The sequence below is a fragment of the Manis pentadactyla genome, chromosome 10 (assembly GCF_030020395.1).
Source record: "Manis pentadactyla isolate mManPen7 chromosome 10, mManPen7.hap1, whole genome shotgun sequence".
NCBI lineage: Eukaryota > Metazoa > Chordata > Mammalia > Pholidota > Manidae > Manis > Manis pentadactyla.
Window position 1 is genome coordinate 101,116,353 of NC_080028.1, and position 22,770 is coordinate 101,139,122.

General features: G+C 50.0%; 1 protein-coding gene across 13 annotated transcripts in view; it reads left to right on the forward strand.

The window, feature by feature from the left end:
- Positions 1 to 22,770, forward strand: part of LOC118936110 (monocyte to macrophage differentiation factor 2) — a 107,496-nt gene that overhangs the window by 39,139 nt on the left and 45,587 nt on the right. For 9 of the 13 annotated variants that reach the window (XM_036932916.2, XM_036932917.2, XM_036932920.2 and 6 more), the window contains one exon: positions 14,441 to 15,038. In XM_036932916.2, coding sequence (XP_036788811.2) covers positions 14,441 to 15,038 — 598 coding nt within the window. Of the gene's footprint in view, positions 1 to 10,483; positions 10,572 to 12,319; positions 12,408 to 13,688; positions 13,822 to 14,440; positions 15,039 to 22,770 lie in introns of those variants that run through there. The other 4 variants (XM_036932921.2, XM_057487428.1, XM_057487427.1 and 1 more) reach the window with 4 other exon arrangements.

Sequence of the window (22,770 nt, forward strand, 5' to 3'; positions counted from 1 at the left end):
CCACCTTTTGTGAGGGTTTGGGCCAATTCCTGAACCTCTCTGTGCCTCAGTGTCTTCAGCTGTGAGATGGGTATAGTACGGCAAGAGTCAGGATTATCAATGTAGAACAGCTAACCTCATAGCCTAACTAGCTTCCTTAGTTTGCCCACTTGGAAAGCCACGCCTGATAATGGATGTTTCTTCTGGGGTGTCAGGAAACCAGCAAGGTGGAATTTTCCGACTGTGAACAAGCTGGAGGGTGTTGCGTAGGGCTGTGGCCATGTTCCTCCCCTCTCTCCAATTCAGGACATGTCTCCACACACCCTCTCTTCCCCAGCATCACTCTGAAAGCGAGTTGCCCAGGATTCCACTTCATCCAAGCCCAGACCCTCCTCCATGCAGATACTTCTGGTAGACACAACATAGGGAAAAGAAATATAAGGAATCCCAAATCGACAGAGAAACACCAGCTCACCTAGAGGCATGCTGTCCAGGATGGTGGCTATTAGGTGCAGGCGGCAATTTAAACTTCAGCCAATTAAAAATTTAAAAAGTAAAAATTCAGTGCCTCAGTTATACAGGCCACATTTTAAGTGTTTCATAATAATACTTTCATAATAATATGAAAAGTGGCCAGTGGCTACCTCTTTGGACAGCACAAATATAGCCCATTCCATAGTTACAGAAAGTTCTCTCGGATGATGCTGGTAGATCAGTGGCTCTCAAAACTTTTTGGTCCTGAAACCCCTGGGTACTCTTAAAAATTATTTAGGACACCAAAGAACTTCTAACATTCATCATACTAGAAATTAAAACTGACAGTATTTAAAAATACCTATTAATTCATTTAAAGATAAACTCATTACATGTTAACATAAGTAACATGTCTTTCTATTAAAAATAACTATATTTTTCCAAACAAAAACTGACTTAGTAAGGCAGGAGAGTGGCGTCATTTTAGTTTCTGCAAATCTCCCGAATGTCTGGTAGCAAGATGGCAGGATTCCTGTCTGCTTTTGTGTTCAGCTTGTGATATCTAAGCCATCAGGCAGCCTCTGGAGGACTTTGCATTAAAACATAGGAGGGAAAAGGACAAATGATGTCATAGTATTATTATGAAAGCATTTGACTTTTTGAGCCCCCAAAAGGGTCTTGGGGGTCTCCAGGGGCCCAGACCACTGATCTGGAGTTTTCCTCTCCATCTACAGCTGGAACCCTCCATCCGTGGTAGTTGTCACAGACACACACTGTCCCCGTTTTAGCTGAACCTGGAGACTTGGCAGGACAGGGAAGTGGGGGTGAGGTGGGGGTAGCGAGCAGCGGTCTGGGAGACCCTTTCCATGTTATCATTGTCACCGTGACACCCGGCACAGCCGAGCACATGAAAGGTGCTCGGGGCACATTGGCGGAACGAGGCTGGTGAGCTTTGTCTTAGCTTGGTCTCTACCTCCTCCTCTTCTGAGCTTGGAGGGGCCTGGCTGGGGGGCCTCAGGGAAGTGCCGGCCCCTTTGCATCAGCGGTTGGAGAGGCATGTTCACAACCATGGGCTGTCTGCCCTGGCCTTTACTCTTGGTGGCTCTGAACATCAGAATACAAATTGGAATGTGAACGGGAGGCTCCTAGCTAGTTTCTCCCAGCTCAAGTTTGTGGTGAGATCGGACTCTACCCTGAGTGGTCTGCCAGCCCTTGGGAGTACAGGGTGGTGAGATGGAGCCCTAGGTGAGGGGGACAAGGTGTTAATGGCGATGAGTGTCAGGGTGCCTCTGAGGAGGGGCCCAGAAGAGATGCACTGAGGCTCGTCTGTAGTTTGAGGGAGCATATATCCAGGTGACTGGGAAGGGGAGTTGTTTCCTTAAATATAAGAGCTTTTCATTAATATGGTATGTACTTATAAAAGTTTCAGAAAATGCTAGCAAGGTAGAAAATCTTTTAGTCTCTCTGCCTCAGATAACTGCCCTTAACCTTGTAGGGTTTATTCTGTTTTCCCCACTCAGTAGACGGACTTTTACTTTGGTGTTTTCTTCTGTTGCCATACATGCTTTTACATCCAATTTTTTTAAACTTTTCAATTATTTTTCCTTACGATTTCAAGCCCTTTGTAGACAATATTTTAGAAGTCTACCTTGAATGGACATACCACAATTTCACAATTTTTTAAATTCAGGAGAGATATGTAGATAGATCTAGATATATCTGTGATGAGATTCTCTCGACAAAGTTTTCCCCTTAGACCACATTAAGAAGTTACGTGAAACTTGCCTCCTGCCGGCTGCACCTCAGGCACCTGTTCTGCCTGCTGTCATTGGATGGGACATTCCCTGCAGTTGGTCACTGTCCCTGGGGGGATTCTGGGTATCCAGGGACCCACTGCCTGGGTGCTGCCAAAATGCTGGTTTGTCTGGAAGATTTGGACTGGTCAACTCTAGGTGGCTGGCGGGCAGAGAGGGAGGAGCAGGTTGTCAGGGGGATGCTGCAGATGCATAGCTGTGCGGACCAAGTGGTGCCAAGACCTCATCCTGCCTGATGCTGTCAACTGGTGGGAGTTGGTGGGGGTATCGCTGTGCTTTACATGCCTATGGTGCCCTGGAGACCAGGTGTGAAATATTCAGGAACTCAGCAAGTTGTTAAAACCAGTGTCTGTGCGAGTCTGGCCAAGGTGGGAATGTTGACACTATGGAAATGGGCAAAGGCTACAGATCAGAGCTTTGCATTTTGGGAGAGCTAGTTTACCAGCATGCCACTGTGTAGCATGCAGCACCCTGTGCATTTGGAGCAGAGCAGTGAATGTAATTGTTTCTGGGACCCATGGCTGCCTTCCATCCCCCTCTTTATCAACGGAACAGATAGTAGATGCACAATGGGGAGGATGTGCACATTTACAGCCATGGTCTCTTGGGTTTCTCCCCACAATACCTGGCAAGACAAGATTACTGCTTCCATTTTGCATGGGGGAAGCTGAGGCTGCTCAGAGAGACTGAGTGAGTTGTCCAAGGCTGTCCAGCGGTAAAGGGCAGGGCCTGGAGTCCAGGTCGTGGTCCTTGGGTGTCATGTCCTTCCTCTTTCTTCGAACTGAGCTCTGGGTCAACAGGTGAAGCATCTCCTTAACATCTGGGGCCCCTGCTGCTGCTACCCTAGCTGCCCCATCTCTGACCTGCTGAAATCTGAGCTGTCAGTTTTGCCTGTGCCTGGGGACGCTTGAGGATGAGAACACCGGTGTCCTCTGCTTCTGCCTTTGGGTAGGCCGCCCCAGGGGACTGGCGAGGGCTGGGATGCTCCCCAGTGGGTGAGGACACTTGAGCCCAAAGCCTCCCTCATTTCCTGGCACCCTTGAGCCCTGAGCTCTGGGGAGGCCCTTTATTGCTGTGCCTGGTCAGGGAGGCCCCAGGTTGTCTCCTATGGTTCTCACAGCCATGCAGCCAACTTTCCCCACTACAGCCACAAGAGAAAGGCATATTTTTTTAAAGGATTATGGATCCATACATAGAGAAGAAGCAGTTTTTATTGACCTGGCGTTTTGGGGTGAGGATCTGGGATGTGCTGGGCCAGGCACGGCCACGACAGATCATCATGCTCTATGTGGACTCTCCCTGCCCACATAACCTCAACTTGCAATGTCCTGACAACCTTCTCTTTGAAAACCTGGCTTTGTGATGAGATCAAACAGACTCTTGCTCTCAAAAAGTAGGAGGGCTAGGAGGGGAGGTGTCCACATGCCAGCTGTGGCTGGCAGCCCCTATCTAGGGGTTACCCGGGTGCCCTGGCATCTGCCCTTCCCAGGGTGTGGGGCCGGGCTGTGGGTCGCATGAGTCAGCTGCTCTCTTCTGTTTAGTCGCAGATGTGTCTCCCACTGTGATTAATACCCCCATAAGAAATACACTTTACACTGTGATCCCACTGTGTGCGTCCATCCCTGATGTGTGGCCTACTGTGTGGTACGATACTGCCTGCCCTGCCCGTCCACCCTGCCCCGTCTCATCTCACCCTGTGTCATTTTCTCAGGTTGCCAGTTGCAACCCGTGGAATTGATTGATTTCATGGCCCACAAGGGTGTCTGAACCTCAGCTCTTAGTGGTACTCTTCCGGGAAGCCCTGGTCATCAGTTCTAGGGGCTTGCCATCTATCTGCTGTGATTGGCAGGGGTCAGCATGGTGCCATACCTGGGGAGCCTGGGTGCCTCAAGGCCACATGGGGACAGCTAAGGAGAAGGAAATTAGGAGATTCTGAAGATGTGGTTCCTCAGAACCCAGACCCCACTGAGAGGAATACAAGGCCAGATTTGTGGGTGTCACGTCTAGTGATGGCTCCATGTTCCGGGGGTTGCCCTGGGGCTGGCAGGTCATAGGGGCCTCGGGTGGGTGTCATGCGTGAATGTGGTCAGCATTAGTTCAGGCAAGGTTGGGAGGGCAGGAGGGAAAGAGTAAATCCGTTTGAAAAATGAGCAGACCCAGTTTTGGAAGAGCTGCTTTGCCTCTGTAAGCGATTTCAAATTTCAGACTCTGACTCTGCTGTGTGAATCTCCTGCCAGTCCTGTTTACATGGCCATGTTCGCCAGGCATCTGTCCCCTTCTGCATCTTGCTGCTTGTTATGGCCTTTCTTGCAGGAAACAGGAGCTCTGGTTATCTTTCATGCCACTTTTATAGACCTATCACGTCTCCAGTGTTTTTAGAGTGGCATTTGTGGCTTGACTTTTTAAAAAAAATGTCCTGCTGGTACTGGACCCTTTGTGTGTTTGTGAAATGGCTATTTTGTATTAACACAGTATTTGGTAAACATTTGTATTAAGAAGAATAATCCTGCCAGTGAATGTAATTGTTTCTAGTGGAGTAGAAACAACATTAAAAAAATAAATAAAAATTCAAGATGCCTCTTCTTGCCCAAAGTGTCTTTTTAAAATTAAATTTGTCGATCCTTTTTATAAAAGCAATCTCTGCTCATTGTAAAAGACTTCAAATATCTAGAAAAGTATAAAGTAACTAAAAAAAACCCCTATGTTGGCTATCCATTGCTGTATAACAGTTTATCCTAAAATATAATCTTAGAAACAACAATACTTGTCAGGGTCTCTCATGGCTTCTGTTGGCCAGGAGTTCAGAGTCTGGGCCTCAGCTGGACGATGTGGGGGCTGGTGGGCCTCTGAAGGCATGTCCACTCACTGGTCTGGGGGTCGAAGCTGGCAACTAGCTAGGGCCTTCTCTGGGTAGGTTGGCCAAATGCCCTGTTATAAAATGCAGATTTGTTATTTTTCAGATGTGGTGAGGCCAGCAGATCAGGAGATGATTGCCATTGAAAAGATAGTTTGTCCCTCACAGTTCCTAAAAGGAGGGGCTGCCCTGCAGGGCCATATGGGGAAGCACCAGGGTCAGGCGGGAGGCAGAGGGAGCAGGAGGAAAACATAGGCACGAGCCTTTATTGTGATTTCTGCAGGAAGGAACAGGCGAGATGAACAGGCGGGCTTAGGATGGGCTAGTTTGAATGATTCTGGGGCATAGGGGCTGCCCCTGGTTGCCAGCTACTTGGTCCTGGGGTGATGAGGACAGGGGAATGCTGGCCTGAAGGAGAAGAGCCAATAGAGGACTCGGGAGGTACAGTCTCCAGACTGGCTGGCTTGCATAGGAAAGGTGTGCTCACAGGTGAGTTGTTCTGTATCTCTAGGATTGGCTAACCCTGAGGGGGCAGTCTCCCCATGGTCAGTAAGGCCCCAGATATCAAAACAGCAGAAAAGACATCCTTAACACACACCCACAAGTGACTTCCCCATGTGGCCTGGGCTTCCTTACAATATGGTGGCTGGGTCCCGAGAGAAAAAGAGCCAGGCTAGAGACATAACATCTTTGATGGCCTAGCCTTGGAAGTCATGCATCCTCACTTCTACCTTATGCTGTTGTTTGACGCAGCTACAGAGGTCCTCCCAAGATCAAGGGGAGGGAGTGCAGGCTACCTCCCCACCGCCTGTTGGAGAATACAAGTTACAGGGTAAGAAGAGTGTGAGGACGGAATATGTACTGATGTGGCTATCTCTGGAAATTGCAGTCTGCCACAAACCCCCTCACCCAGAAATAATCACCGTGAATATTCCCTACCTATGTTGCTTGCACATCTTTTTGGGTGTGATTTTACAAGGAAGAAGTAATCTGTCATTGAAATTCTGTGATCTCAGGCAAGTCCATTGGTCTCTCGGCTCCAGTGTGGACACTGGACTAAATTATGGGCTTTCCCATATCTTTCCTCAGGTACTAGGAGGAAGACCTCCAGCTGGACCAAGCTCTGTCACCCCACATTTGAAAAATGGCCACTTGTTCCCAATGCTCAGTAAAAAAAAAAGTTAATGCATAGTGTTTTCTCAATCTTATTATTTTTCTCATATGTCTCATAAAACAAATGGTACCTCTAACAAATATTCACAGGCAACACATCAAGGAAACAAATAAAAAACTAACATTAATGGAAATGTTATACCGCACCAAGCTTGTTTGGTTCAGCAGTGTGTTTCCTTGAAGCCACTTGTGACGGTGTCACATATTTTTGGCTAATGAAATTGATCCTAACTCCTATCTGAATTAAAATACAAGTTTTCAACCTGTTCCAAGTCCCAAGAACACTAGCATCTCCCAAAGTTTCACCACACAGTCTAATAACCGCGAGACTAGGTGACTGCTTATGTCCCACCCAGCTTAAAATCTGTGACCGTTAAGTAAATGCGGTTTAAGTTTCTTCAGAACAGAGCAGACACTGAAGAGTAATTTGACATGATCTATTTGAATGCAATTGGCTGTTTTCTTTGTTTTAGATGAACATGTCCACTATCCCGGCTCTATTCCGTACCTATATGCTAATGACTTTGGATCAGTGTTTCCCAGTTAAATATCTCACCTGAGCTAGAGCTCTCCAACCACATGTCTATTGGCTATTTATGTCGGAATATACATATAAACTTCAGACTGAATAATACCAAATATCATTACTCTGTAGTCCTGGGACCCTGTACCAGCCATCCCTTGGGGACCTGCACTTTGACCTTAAGCAGGTGCTTTTCCTTTGGGCTCTTTTGGGCCTCTCCTTGATCAAGGCCCAGGGCTCTGCCACCCTCTGGTGGTCACAGAGGACAGCTCAACACTCCATTTTTGTCCAGTGGATTTTGTTCAATCCTGCAGGGTAAAGTCTTGCTCACCTGCCAGTGGGCATGGTGCTGAGATAAAGGTGAGTACGACTCAGTTCTTGTCCTTGGCAAGCTTTCAGTTGAGGGAGGGGGTAAGAGGTGAGGTGGGTGGAAATCTATTAATTCCTTTGTTTATTCATTTAACAAATATTCATTGAGCCCCTAAGGAGGGCCAAGTGCACGAGTAAAGAAGATAGATGATAAAGGCGCCTACCTTCCTGGAACACAAATCTTAGTATATGTTAAATATACAAAGTAAATAGAAATAAAACAGGGAATGAGGTAGAGAATGACTGCAGGGGGTGGCCATCAAGAGAACAGTCAGAAAACAATAGTGGAGCTGAGTTTTAATGAGAGTAAGGTGCCAGCAGACATGACAGGGGGAGCATTTTAGGGAGAGGAGACAGCAAGCAAGGGGGAAGGTTTCAGAGGAGGGAATGAGCTTAGTGTGTTTGGAAACAAAAGTTCAGTGTGGCTGGAACTCCATGACAGAGGGAGAGAGCAGCTGGAGGAGTCAGCTGGGGCCGGGTGGGCTAGGGTTTGGTAAGTTCTACTTTATCCTGTGCAAAAAGGGAGTTGTAGGATTATAGGGTGAGGACTTAGAATGACTGATTTGCATTTAAGGAACATAGTTTGATAAAACATGGACTTGGTTAATAAAAAGATAAAAAATAAAAGGCTGTAGGAACACAGAGGCGGGGTGTGGAGCCAAGTCTGGGGGGTCAGGGAGGCCTTCCTGGATAAGGTGTGTTAGTTATCTATTGCTGCATAACAAATTGCCCCAGAAACTTAGTGCCTTAAATCAATGATAAACATTTGTCATTTCACAGTTTCTGAGGGGTGGGAATTTGGGAACAGCTTTGCTGGGTGGTTCTGGCTCAGGGTCCCTCATCAAAGGCAGGTAGGATATTGGTTAGGACTGTGTTCATCTGGAGGCTCCTGGAAGGGAGGGCCTGCCTCCCTCCAAGAGGGCGCACTCCCCTGGGGTGGGCGCTGGCTGTTGCTGGGAGGCCTTGGTTTCTCACCAAGTGGGCCTCTCTAGGGCTGCGTGAGTGTCCTCCCAACATGGTGGCCAGCTGCCCCCAGAGCAAGCGATCTAAGGGACAGCAAGGGAGGAAGCCACTTTCATCATGTTGTTCCAGAAGTCATGGTGTCATTTTGGCAACATCTTGGTGGTTACATTACACGGGTCAGCCCCATTCAGCATGGGAGGGGGCTGCACGGGGACATGATAAAACCAGGTGTGAATCACTGAGAACCACTTTGGAGGTTGGCTACCACATAAGTAACACCTAATCTACGTTTTAAGGGATGAGTAGAGATTGGCCACGTGATGAAGACTGGTGCTCCTAGCTGAACTGTGTCGCCCTAAACTTCATGTATTCAGCCCCAGACCCCCAGGACCTCAGAATGTGACTGTATTTGGAGAGAGGGCCTTTAAAGAGGCGATTAAGATAAAATGAGGTCAGTGAGGAGCAAGGCGGGCCCTAATCCAATCTGCCTGGTGTCCTTATAAGAAGCAGATTATGAAGCAGACACAGGAAAAACTGTGAAGCTACAGGGAGAAGATGGCGTCTACAGGCCAAGGAGAGAGGCCTCAGGAGAAACTGACATGGCCAACACCTTGATCTTGGACTTCTAGCCTCCAGAAAATAAATCTCTCTGAGAAAATAAATTTCCATTGTTTAAGTGGCCTGGTCTGTGGTATCTTGCTATGGTGGCTGGAGCAAACTAACACAGTTGGGAAAGGTGTTTCAGGGCAGAAGGAATGGCCTGAACAAAGATCTGGAGGTGGGAAACAGTGCAGTGATACTAAACAGTCGGCATCTGAAGAGCAGGGGCTGGCAAACTTTTTCTGTGAAGGGCCAGACAGTAAACAGTTTAGGTTTTTCAGGCTGTAAAGTCTTTGTTGCACAAAAACCATTATGGACAATATGTAAACAAATGGGGGTAGCTGTGTTCCAATAAAACTTTATTTACAAACACAGCAGCCCAGGTTTGGCCTGCCGGTGGTAGTTTGCCAACCCTTGCTGAAGAAGACTGCAGGGAGGAATGGGAGATGGGCCTGGATCATGGTGAGAAATACCTTAGGAGGAAAGCACAGGCGTAACCCTAGACCCTCCTTCCAGCTCTGATACTTGCCTATCCAGGATTGGGGTGCAGATACATGTTATATATATATATGGGGAGTCCTACAAAGGTTCCTGCATGTATGTGAGGAATCCTATATAGGGTATTATTTAATCACACAGTCCCAGGCTCAAATCTTGGCTCTACTTCTAGCTGTCTGACCTCTCTGAGCCTCTATGTCCTCATCTATGGGAGGACCACTTACCTCACAAGAGTTGACAGGAGCTTTAAATGAGATGACCTAGGAAAACCCCCTTGCATAGGGTCTGGCATATAGTAGGTGGTAAATAAATGTTTCCTTCCCCCACTTTTTGCAAATATGGAGTTACTAAAAATTATTATAAACCTTTATGCCCCAAAAGCTAGGCTGTTAACAAAAAATTTCCCTCCCGGGGTCAGAATTCTGCATCATTATATCCTAGGTTACATGAATCTCCAAGGTCTAGACCACGAACAGCATGGTACAAGGGGCCTGAATGTGAGAAGCCTTTCTCTAAAGTGAAACTGTAGCTGGACAGTTAGTGCCAAAATGAGCTCTAAGGACACGAGCTTCTTTTAAAACAAGTTACCCAAGGAAGGCAGTTGGGCCATAGCCCTGGAGCTGACCTGGTCCCATTTTGCATCCTTTTAAGCAGGAATGCCATAATCTGATTTGTCATTTAAAACTGGCTGCTGGGTGGGGGTCAGACTGTAGGGGAGGTGAAACCCGCCACCCTTGTCCCCTTTCAGTGTCTTAGATGTCCACATTTTGGGGCCACCCCTTCCAGTAAGTGCTTGCCCTATCTTGTGCTCTCCTTTTCTTGATCCTGTTTATAGGGGACTAGAAGGTAGGGACAAAGCATATCACCGTCCCCTAGGGCTTGAGGACAGTACGTGGCACCACGGCTTGGCAGTGGCCCCGCCCCTCGAAGGGCACTCAAGGGTGGACTGAGTAGCCCCCTCCCTCCTCTCCACAACCAGCCCCGCCCCCCCCCCCAGACCCCACTCCTGCCTTTCAGGTCGCGCCCACGTGCATTAATTAGCCGACAGGTGGCGCCAGCGCTCAGCCCAAGGCCACACTGGCTCCGCCCCTACCCTGGAGTCCCCGCCCCCTTGGGGCCTGGTCCCCGTCCATTGGGTGGCCGGCAGGAGGAGCAGCGCCCAGACCGCCTCTTCTCGGCGACGGCCCCGCCCCAGAGGCTCCGCCCACCCGCAGGCCCCGCCTCGTCCGTTGGCGGCCGACAGGAGGCGCAGCGCCACGCGCTCCGCTCTAACGGCGGTGTGGGAGCCGCGCGGGAACGCGGGCGGCGGCGGGCTGTGCTGGAGGTGAGTGTGGGGTGCGCGAGGAGCGGCGGCCGGGGCCCCGGGCGCTGAGGCTGGCCGGGCGGGGAGCCCGCGGGGCGCGCACCGAGCATCTGCCGGGCCAGGCTTATCCAGTTGCCATGGAAACCGGCCGCCGTCGGGCCCCGGGCGCGGCTCCGTGGGGGGCGGAACCCGAGGGCCGGTGAGCGCCGGCTACGGCGGCCCAGCCTGCGGATTCCAGGGGTCGGCTTCGGCTCTCGCCCCGAGACCCTGGAGCCGGGACCCGAGGGCCGTGCATTAATTGGCCGCTCGGAGGCGGGTTCGGCGGCGCGGGCCCGCCGGGGAGCCAGGCGTAGGGTCTGCACCCTCCTTCCGGGGCCGGAGTGACATCCCCCGCCCACAGCCCGTCCTGGTTTTCCAGTTCACACAGCAGTGCGTTCCCCACTCGTGTGCCAGCTGAAGGCATTGTCTCCCAGCTATTTCTGTACCACTTCCAGCCCCTCGACAAACACTGCATCTAAGAAAACAGATGTTAGGTTGGAGTTCCTGGGGGCCCCACGGAAGAAAACTGGCTTATTTCCCATCAGAGAGCCGGTGGTGGGGCCTGCAGACCTGCAGACCTGCCTGCTGGCTCCCAGCACCCCATCAAGTGTTTGGTTAATCTGAATTGCCCAGAAGAATTTTCCAAGTCACTCGTGATTACAGGTGTCACTGGTTAGCACAGGCCACCTCTTGTGCATTCCAGAGAGGAGCCAGTCCTTAATCCCACTGGTGGAAAAAGTCCCCTCTCAAGAGTCTAGCATGTCAGAATTAAATCTGATTAAATTATTTTTGTATTTAAAAGCATGGGCTCTGGCTGGAGCTGTCAGGATAGGATTTATGGATGGTGGGGATGAAGCAGAGCCTTCCAGTCTATCCTCTTCCTTTCATTCCTTGCTGGAAACGCTAATGGATTCCACATTGCAGTGCTGGAACGGCCTTGCCCCTCCACCCATTTTGTCAGCCCCGCACTGACCTCGCTTACTGCTCACTGGTTTGACTTGAGCTTGTTTTCATCAGAAATTGGACTCTTCCCTGAGAACAAGGGAAACACACCCTCGAAGAGAAGTAAATGCCTTGCACCCTTTGCCCGTAAATGTGTGGATGAGAAGGAGAAGGCAGGTCATGCCTCCAAAAACCCAGATCTGGTTGCCCCAGGGTGTGCCCCACTCCGCAGGGCGCTCCTGAACTCTTGTCTTCCAAAAATGAGTCCTTCACGTTTGACAAATGGGCTGGCCTGTGTTCTGTGATCATCCAGAAGGTGGACGAGTAAGCAGTGACTGCCAGCAGTGGTCACTCTCTGAAAATGGCCACAGAGAGAAGGCTCAGAGGGAGAAAAGCCTCCTGATAAAACCTAATAGGGCAGGGTCTGTGTTGACTGTACTTGCTGGGGCTTAAGGAGTTACTGTAAGGAACGGGCCCCATCCTCTCCTGCATTTTCTCTCCACTCTCTGTGACATCATGAGACTGCTGAAAAGGAGGAGGGTGGCCACTTCCCAGACCCTGGGTGGGGACCAAGCCGTTGTGTGTTTGTGATTTTCCATTTCTTTTTTTTTTAAGGCAGAACTGTGTGAGCCTCAGACCTTACAGAACCGGGATCCACCCCTGGGTGTTAGCAGCGGTTCACTTGTGCATTGTATCTGGGCACCTTTTAAATGCCTGGGTTCACTCAGGACTTTTTTGAACATAGGCTTTTTCTGCTTAGATATGGTTTCCATAGTTTTCAGCATCGTGTTTAAATTTACATGCAGACATCATCTCAAAAGGCCACCCTGGGTTTGGGTCAGGACCTCGGGAGCTGTGCTTGAAGGAGGAGGCTAGGTGAGGAAGTGTTTGTCGGGGGTTCAGGTTCTTTGAGACTATGTGGTGGCCCATAGGCTTCTGAGCAAGGAGTGTCCAAGAGGCATGACATTTGAGAGGCAGGGCTGTATACCTTTCAGAAGGCTCAGGTTGGAATTGGCAGTGGCTTGAAGCTGCTAGTCTGGCAGTCAAAAAGCCATGCATTTGTGTGAGTCCTATCCGAAATGATTTTGTTGTAAATTAAATGGAATTAAAATTTTTAAGTTAAATGGAAGCCTTTGATGGGTCCGTGGCAGAGGCCATAGCCAGCTCTGGCCTCCTTAGGGTTTGACAAGGAGACTTGTCCCCCGTTCCTCAGTGGTGGAGAAACAAAGCCCTTGTAGCTGGACTCGCCGAGGCCAGGGAGAACCTCCTGTGCATGTTCTGTACAGGGCACATGGCTGTTTTAAGCAAGTTCAAGTCTCCCAGAAGCCTGTGTATAATGAAGGACTTTGCAGTGGTAAAGTATGAGCAATAGGCTGTAGCAACAGGTGGGGCGCCCCCACCCCACCCACAAAGGGCAGGCATTAATGTTCAGAGTCCGTCTTTGGTGCATGAAGTGACCAGAAGGGTCCCCTGAGAAAGGATGGTGACTGATGGCCCAGGGCTGCTCTGGAGGACTGCTGGGTCTGGTTTCCACCTTCATGCCCCGCAGCCCTGGAGACAGTGGGGAAGAAGCCCAGTTCAGTGCTGGTGTTGGCGCCCAGACATCTCATGGGGCAGTTCCCTCCTGGTCAGTGGGGTCCTTAGGTTTGGGGGCTCCCTCGTCACTTTCTCCTGCTGGAAGCAGTCACCTTTGCTTCCGAAAGCCTTTCCCAGTGCCTGCAAAGCCACGAGGGCACTAGGCTTGTTGTGCACTGACATTTGTCTCAGTGGCAGAACCCTGGTGTTACTGGACTGTTCCAGAACCTTGAGAGGGCAAGCAAGGTGGACCTTGCTTCTTTAATCTGTCTGCTCGGTCTTTGGGCCCCAGCACAGCTGTGGGGCATGGAGTCTAGAGAGAGGTGCCTTTGTGCAGTATTCCACCCCTTCATTGCAAAGCCTTAGTTTTTACAATGCAGAGACCATCTTCCTTATATTCCATGCCCCCTGCTGCCACAGAGCTTTGGGGGAGCCTGATTAACTGTCTTTTGAACTCGAAGCCACTAGGAACACTGAGTGCAGTAGAATTCGGATGTTATGACACCCCAGAGCTCTTTCCTAATTTTCCCAGTAAGATTGTATCTCTGCCCCGGATGGCCCGAATGCCAGGCGGGAGGTGGTGGGTGGAACGCGCACATTCCAGTCATGCCTCTGCTGGTTCCGAGCAAGCCCACTGTGTCCCTTGTAGTCATGTGGACACCACAGTACTGCCACCCAGGGAAGCCGGTGGCCCTTGAGGAGCAGCACTGGCAGGGTTTGTGTTTTGAATGTCTGATGTCTTATTACTCTGTTCATGTGGTGCGGCTTTGCCTGCTTCCTAGTCCCATTTGTGTTTGTGATGGATTTCCCACCATCCAGGCTGTGGTGCAGGAGAGACTGAGTGTAAGGGGATGAGGTGGTCTGCACTCCCGGTGGCTGTAACTCTTCTTTGGTGTGAGTGGGTTAGATGGTGGGCTGCTAGATGAGTGTGGGCCAGCCCCGCTGAGATTCCCCACTGCGAGGGCCACTCGCTGGCTGCCGCTGTTTCTCGGCTGCCTGCCATGCAGAGTGCACCGCCCAGCGCTTTGCTGAAGCTGGAACCCTGTAGCGGAACGGCTTGCCTTTTGGTGACCTCATCATGCTTCCTGGTAACAGTTTTCCTAGAAGGGCACCTCAAACCTGCTTTGTCCTCTGAGATCCCTGCCCCCTTCAGTCATAACGTGGCTCAGGTCTCTGTCGGGACTTGGCTGAGGGTAACATGCTTTTGATTCTATTGGGACGTGGGTCCTGGGAGGTGCCCCAGGAATTTTAAGTCCATTAAAATTCACCCAAGTGTCATTTGCTCTTGCTGCTCCTGATGGGCGATGCTAACCCACGCTATGTCTGTCTCCCAGGACGCGGCCTTCCCCTGCTGTTGGCTGGAGCCCTCAGTTGTTGTCCATGAAGAGCGGCCCACCATGTTTTATGGGACCCACCTCATCATGTCTCCACCCACCAAGAGCAGGCTGAAGCGGCAGAGCCAGCTGCTCTCCAACATGCTGTCCCGGACGCTGAGCTACAAGTACCGTGACCTGGACGCCACCTTCTCCAGCCTGGGCACCAGTGATGACCCTGCGGAACTCTCCACCCAGCTCTCAGCCCCCGGGGTCCTGAAGGTGTTCGGGGACAGTGTCTGCACAGGCACCCACTACAAGAGCGTCCTAGCCACTGGCACATCCAGTGCCCACGAGCTGGTGAAGGAGGCCCTGGAGCGTTACTCCTTGAGCCCCGAGCATGCCAGCCAGTATGTGCTGTGTGATGTGGTAGGCCAGGCTGGTGACTCCGGGCAGCAGTGGCAGGCCAAGTGCTTTCGGGTGTTTGGGGACAACGAGAAGCCTCTCTTGATCCAGGAACTATGGAAGCCCCGAGAAGGCTTGTCCCGGAGGTTTGAGCTGAGAAAGAGGTCAGATGTGGAAGAGCAGTCAGCCAAGGATGTGGACACCATGACAGCAGGTGAGGAGGGGCGAAGGTTGAGGAAGATCCGGGGGCTGCTCAGGGGGGATGACCAGGCAAAGGTGCAGTCTGCATTCTTGAGTTGCTGGACTGTTGGACAGGTGGGAAGGTGTGTTTGCTCTGAAGGGACAGTCAGAACCTCTGTCATGGCCTTGGAGGACTTTCTGTTCACTGCTTTGCCTGAGGCCCTGTGGAGGCTGTGGTTGGTACTGTAGGGCACCTGCTGGGGTCTGGTGGCTCCTGATGTAGTCCTGTGGCACTGTAGGGCAGATTCCTCTTTCATTTATGATCACGGTCTGGCCCTCCAGCAGTCATGTCATTAGTAGCAGAGAGCCATGCACACCCTGTCCAGAACAGGTGGCAGACGCGTTACTAGAAGTCCTATAGCAGCTGAGGCACTGGCTGATTCTTAGGGCTAATGCAGTAAAAGACAAGAAAGTCTGATCTCCATAGGTGATGGGGTGTGTTTGGGTGTGCACGGGTCTGTGGGTGCGTAGGGCAGTTGGAGGAGGGTCCAGCCAGGAGAGTGGGCAGCTGAGTCCCTGCCCCCGGGCTGGAGGACTCTGGCCTGGGGCCACTGCTCTGTGTCTGCCTATTATTTAGTTGGTGGAAAAAAGCTGACTATCTTAGTAGGTAAACGCCATAAAAAAGTTTCTTCAAATGCCAAAAGACCCTTTAAAGCATGTCAGATCATATTTCACTCTTTCTTAGTTTCCTGTAGAAAATTCTGGCTTTACCTTGTGGCCCAGAGCAGAAGGACATCTAGGGGCCTGAGACTTGTCACTTGATGTCATGACAGTCAGGGTGGAAGGGGCCTTGAGCCCTCCTGGCCTGCTGAATGTGTCCCTGAGGTGTTGTGGATGCTTGTTGTCTCTAGTTCTGCTTCTGGGGTGGGGTCTGCCTTGCACCTTTGGTATGTGGAGGTGCGGTGCAGCAGGGCCGGCGGGGGGGGCCCTGGGGTCACTTGGGCCTGACCCAGACTGCGGTGTTGCACGGCTCCAGGTGCCACGACTGGCATCCAGTCACAGGCCTCACGCACATTTCTTCACCTCTTTGGTCTCAGTTTCCTGATCTGGGGAATGAGGGTAGGCCTCTCAACATCACAGGGGGCAATGAAGTGATGTGTGCAAGTACTTAGCCGTGCTCAGCCTGGCACTCAGATCGCAGCTGTGTGTTGTTAGCATCTCCCACGCGTGGTAAGCAGTCTGTTCTGTGTGTGTACAGGCAGAGGCATGCCAAGGATGGGGTTAGGGGTCCTTCTGACATGCCAAGGATGGGGTCAGGGGTCCTTCTGACAGGAGCAGTATCACTTGCGCTCTGAAGAGTTGCTGGCATGCGGTGAGAGTGAAAAGCGGGCCAAGGTGTCATTGACGTTAAGTCTCCTTGGGCGAGCACCCCCTGACTCCCCCACTGCTTAGGCCCTGGCTCTAGGTCTGGTTTTCCTCCCGACCCTGCCTTGTCATGATCCGGCGGACTCTGGCGCCCCCCCAACCCCCTGCATTCCAGAGACTTGCTAAGGGTGGGGTGGGTGCTGAGGGCCGTTCTCAGCAAACAGTCACTGTCAGCTCTGAGACTTCTCTGGTGAATGGAGAGCAGAGAGCACATGGGCCAGGGTCAGCCCTGGCAGTCCCCAAGGTCCCTGTGCCCTGGCTACCTGGGAAGGGCCTTGGAAGGCCCGCTGTGTCACACAGGTGATTGTGGTGGGGCCTGTGGGGACAGATGCTGTCTGTGGGAGGCAGGGCTTTGTCTCCTGTTCGCCAGCCCATTTGGACCTGTTCTTTTTACATTAGTTGAGGCAAGAGAAGGCCCATTGCCCAAAGCCTATTCAATTTGAGGTGGCTTTACAAAACCTTTCAAATAAAGAGTCTATTGACCCGGACCGGTTTTGCTGACACACTTCTGAGCTGGAAGCGTGTTGTGTTACCTGCCCAAAGCAGGCCTCCCAGACCCCAGAGAGATGTCCTCCCTTGCTTGGGGTGTGGTCTGGGGCACTGCTGGGCCTCCTGGCCATGCTGTCCCAGGGCCAGATATGCTAAAGACGGCGTGGGGAGGCCTGCTGGGGGAGGGTGCTGAGCTAGATGGCAGGCCCCAAGGTCAGCTGAGGACAGACCCAGCCGCGGCTCGGGGCTCAGAGTCCAAAACCTGTAAGTTAGCATCTTTGTTTGGTTATTCTGATGATACATGGATACATGGACACAAACATGTGCCCACTGTCACATGCAGGGCCGGATTGTTCCCCTGTGCAGTCTGATGCGGCTGCTGTGGGATTTCAGGTGGCCCTCCCCATATTCCTTTACGACACCTCTAAGATTTTCTCACTATCTCAGGATGGAACCCAGGGAGCTGAGCCTTGATTCTGTCCCTGCTTCCTGAGAGCTGCTTGGTGGCAGTAAAGGCAGCCCAGTGTCCCCCCACCATCCTCAACAGTGGGAACAATGGAGTGACTCAAAGTGGCTATGATGTGGAGGCAGGTGGGGACTGAGGGAGAGTTCAGCTTCACAGTTGGTGTGTGTTGCACTCAGTTGGAAATGAGAGAGAAGCTGGAACTCGCCATCTGCCCTGCAGGGCAAGGGGAGGTTGTCACCCCTGTGATCCCAACACCTGTGGTCATGTCCCTGCCTTACACGCCCCTGGGCAAGGGGGCTCTTCACTTCCTGGGTGGCCAGTCTGGGGTGAGCCCCCAGGATGCTGTCCACACAGTGCTGGGCTGTTGCTGTGAGGCCGCGTGGTGGCATTTGGTGCTGGGAAGCAAATGCCTGCAGAGGTGGGTGCCCCAGGGTGGGCACCCCAGCGTCTGGGGTGGTATGCACCCCTGCAGAGCCTGTGATGGGCCCTGGGTGCTCTGCCTTCTTTCTCCAGATGGCAGGAGAGGCTGCCCTCCTCCCCGGTGAGCCCACAGTCTGCCTCATGCGGTAAAAGTGGGGAAGGAGGGGACTACCGTCTGGGTTTACATGTGCGTGCACTTGTGCGTATGCATGAATGCTGGCCTTTCCAGACTCCACTGCCCCAGTGGGTTTCCTTATCCAGGTGAGGGCTGCCACAGTAAGGCTCTAGGCCTGGCTGGCAGAGAACTGGGCTCACTGTTGTACTGGTCACAGAGTCAGCCTTTAGCTACAGCCCACAGCGTGCACCATCGAGGCTCTCTGGTGCTGAAGAGGTGCTGGGATGGGAGATGGGTGCTGGGAGCTCACTGCAGGCCTTCTCCTGAAGATTAGCTGGGAGCCCCAATAGAAGCAAGCTGTGGGGGGTGGGGTGGGGTACCAGGCTTCCCCAAGCTTCAAAATCCGCTTGGTTCTCCTTTACCATTTGGGCCATTGTCACACACCCATAGTAATGCACTCAGGCACTTTTGGGTTTTGTTTTCCATAAATATTTCCTTTTCACAACTGCCAACTTCCCCCTGATTTCCAGAGTATCAAAATATTGTGTGTCAGTTCTGGGAGAGAGGTGGCGGGTGTGGGTGGGGCTGCAGAGCAGCTCATAACTTGCATTTTGCCTGAGGCCAATGTTCAGGACCTGTGAACATGGCAAGGCCTCTGGGTCCTGTCACTGAGGTGGAGACAGTAATCAGTTATGCTCACTTAGGGGAGGGGTGACAGTGGGCCTTGTGGTTTTTGTCAGCGGCTGGGGAAGAGCTAGAGAGAAAGGTTTATTTGTGTTTCCAGGATGAAAGACTGTATTTAGACGGGATTTTCCAGCCTCAGCCTTGCTGATGGCTTCATTGAGGGGGCCACCCTGCTTGCCGTAAGAATCCAGGAGCGGTCCAGACTGCTGGCCATTAGATAAGGGGCCCGAAGGCAGATAGATGCTCAATGCTCAATGCAGAAAGTGCTGGGGAGCTCATAACTAGGGCAAACTGTTTGAAAGACATAAAACCCAAGAGGAATCAGCACAGGCATGGCCAGGATGGACACTGCAGAGGAGGAGTGTGCCCAGTGAAGGTCACATGTGCCCCCGGGGACCCAGGGCCCTTGGGGTGTCTGGGCACTGGGAGAACTGTCACAGGCATGAGGTGTCAGGTTGAGGGGCTGAACCAGAACACCAGAATTCTCAACCCACAGCTTCTGTGAGCTCAAGTTCCCAATTCCCCATGTTCCTTGGCATTTGGTCCCAAATTGGGATACCTGACATGCGGGAGTAGATGTTTATTGGCTGTCATGAATAACTAGTGATTTTATAAACTAAATAACACTTAACTCATATTTTCTAAAACTTCTTTACAGTTTTACTGAAATTGATTTTAAAATTCTAGAAATATATTTAAAAATTTTCATTAGCCAGCACTTGCTGTCTACTAGTGCACCAAACTGACCTGTTTCTTGATGTCTTTTGTGCTGTACCAAGCTGCAGTAAAGGGGATCAAACTTTTCAAAGTTTTCCTGAAACTGGGAGACATAAAAGCAAATTGTGAATTTGGATAAATGGAACTAGAGATCCCCACTTTGTCCTGTCAACCATCTGAAGCATTTCCAAGAAGTAATCACATATTAACAACAATGTTATTATTTACATTTAAACCATGTTGATATCTGTTGGTTCCCAATAGTGATTTACAATGCTGGTTGAAAGATTTGGGGGGATATATTTAAATCACACGGAGTAGTGTCTCTCATGGGTTTAGAAAGCACACTCATGTAGACATGCTGGGGAATGCTAGCCAAGTGTCTTTTTCTTCTGAAAGTTAAAGTGGCAGAAATGTTTCCCAAGGGTTTGAAAGGTCCTGAACACCTGTTCAGGTACATACAGGGTGAAAAGAGGAAACGCAGCCAGAGCGCACCTCCTCTGCTGTCCTTGCACGGACCAAGCCTGTCCTTGTGTAAGGGCCCTGCTCTCAGGATAGGTGTGAGTGAGACAAGCAGGGGTGGGGGGACTGGCCTTTTTAGTTCTGAGATCTTTATAAAGCCCTGGTAGTTGGTGCATATGGTTTGGGGACAGGAACACTTAACTAGATGGAAGAACAGAATAGAGAGGGCAGAGGCAAACCTGTGTTGACTGACCCGATGGGGATTTAGTGCCATGTAGGGTGAATCACAAGTTGTGGGGAAAGGATTTTGTAACCAGGTTGGGGAAATTGGCTTCTGCTATATGGAGAAAAATAAAGTTGGATCCTTACTCCAAAGGCATTAAAGACCTACATAGCAAAGGTAAAATTATAGAGCCAAATGAAAGATTTCATAAAGAAGGCTTAAAAGGCACAAATTATAATGGGAAAAGGTAGATGGATTTGACAATAAAACAGTTTAAACTTCCTATTCAACCAAGGACACTGGATAATCAAGGTTAAGATCTACTCATGCTGCTGATGTGAACCCAGTTCACTGCTTTTGACTGACGCATACTTTTACATACACCACATCATCCATTCCCCTAACCAGGGATGCGCAGGTTAAATCCAGCTTCTTCCTCCCACAAACAGTGGCACAGTAATCCCCTTGAGGGCCTGTGCAGAGTTCTCTGGGAGTATTCTCCCGGGAATGGAATTTCTGGAATATAGCTATGTCTGCTTCATGTCCCAGTAAGCACTGCCAGACAATAGCTGCTCCAGAAAGGTTACCGTGACAATGGTGTACTTTCTTGTGTGGGCCTTCCACGTCCTTAGGCTCTGATTATGAGCCTCCGACCCATGAAAATCTCCCTGGAAACATCTTCAAATCAACAAATGCCTCAATGTCATGGGTCACTAGAGTCATGTGGCCCTAGAATCTCTGCAGGCAACTGGATTGATTGCTGTGAATTGAGTCATGAAATGATTTTCCAAAGGTCACAGTGTATAGATTTGAAACTGCCCCTCTACCTTATCAAAACTGAAGAAATGGGTCTTTTGGATATTGCTTAGCCAGTGACTCAAAGGAGAAATAATCTTCTTTTTTGTGTTCATTTTTCAGCAAGTGTCTGTTGAGTGCTATACTACGTTAGGTACTTGACTGTGTGTTGGACATACAGCAGCTGACAAAACAAATAGTTCACAGTCTCATGGAGCTAAGAGTCTAGTGGGAAATAAACAATTCCTTGGAAAACAATTACAAACTGATGTGCTATGAAAGAATACTTGTGCTAATTTAGCACAGAGACCAGGGAAGTTCCCTCTGGAGGGATGAAATTTCAGCCAGTCTCAAAAATGACACAACACTAACCAGGAGAAGAGTAGTGGATTGGGGGGCGGGAAGAGCTTTGTAGGCAGAGGAGATAGCACGGTGTGCAGACCCGGGGCAAGAGAAAATGAAGCACATGCAAGGCCCTGAGCAAGGCCCCTGGCAGGAGCAGGGGAAGGTGATGGATGAGAGGCCAGAGAAGGGGGCAGGGGGAGACCAGCCTGGGCTGTTAGGTATGTAGACTGTAGACTACATTTAATGTGAGGCTGAAGGGGTTGAAAGACCACTTTGGCTATTAGGTAGAAAATACTTTGAAAAGATCAGTAATAGGAGATTCATTAGGGGATTGTAGGAGTCTAGGTGAGAGGTGATAGTAGTTTGGACTAGATTTATGAGGGAATAGGTAGAGAGAAGTGGAAAATCCCAAATATATTCTGTAGGTAGAATCAACAATATTTGTAAATGAACTGGATGTTGAGGGTGAAAAAGAGTGAGGTGTCAAGAATGGCTCCCAGGGTTTTGGTGTTCAGAAGAGAATCTATTATAAAAACGTAACCTGTAAACAGGTGATATTTAAAGCCATGAAAAGGGATAGATTACCTAGGTGGTGAATGTACATGATGAGGAAAATGAGGGCTTAACATGGAAAGTGGAAGAATGCCAACTTAAAGGCTAAATAATGGAGGAGGAGTCAGCAAGTTAGGCTGAGGGGAGGCCAGAGGTGTACAAGAGAACACAAAGGCTGTGCTGCCATGGAGGCCAAGACACAGCTCTTATGGGTCAAAAGAGATGCAGACCATAGGCTCCACTGGATTCAGCAAGTTGGAGGTCACCAAAGACCTTACTGATAGCTGTTTTGCTGGAATGTTAATATGCAAAACATATTGAAATGGACTGAAAAATAGGTAGTTATATTTCTGGCAATATTATTTATCTTGGAATTTTAAAATTAATTATCCTGGAAAAAGCTTTTTATGTAAAGTACCTGGAAGTGCTAGATGAAATCTAACAAATTTCCTTTTTAAATGCATAGTTATACCCAAGAAAAATAAAGTAAATGCCTAGGAATGAAAAAAACAAAGAGGTACACTAAACCGTAAGAATCATAGCTGATTCTGAAGCTGTAATTGCCTCAGAGGCATTTGCCAGCCTTTGTAACCCAGAAACTTAAGTTTAATAGCTGTGCAAAAAGAGACATAGACCTTGGGATCTTCAGAGGTTGGGAGTGGAACTGAGACCCCCAAATACAGCTGGAACTTTTAAGGGTAAGATATTGAATGTAAAGATGGGACAGGAAGAATCTTCTGCCTGGTAATAAGAGATGACAGTTATCTTTCTAAACCTGAGCTCTGGGTGGGGAAAGCTTAATATTCTTCCCTAGAATTGAAAACCACTCTTCATCTCACATGTGTTTGGGGTTCAAAATTATACTACTTAGGTGATCTGACTAATCCTTAGAAAAGAAACCAAAGTACAGTGTACATAATTTGATGGTGTATGAGGACAGCTGACAGAAGCAAAGCAAATTGCCTTGGCCAGTACATCCACACAGGTATCCCAAGCCTTGCCAAAGATAAGCTCACAATCCAAAATTACAAGACAGCTATAGCATCAGACTCTCAAAAACATTAGGAAGTGGA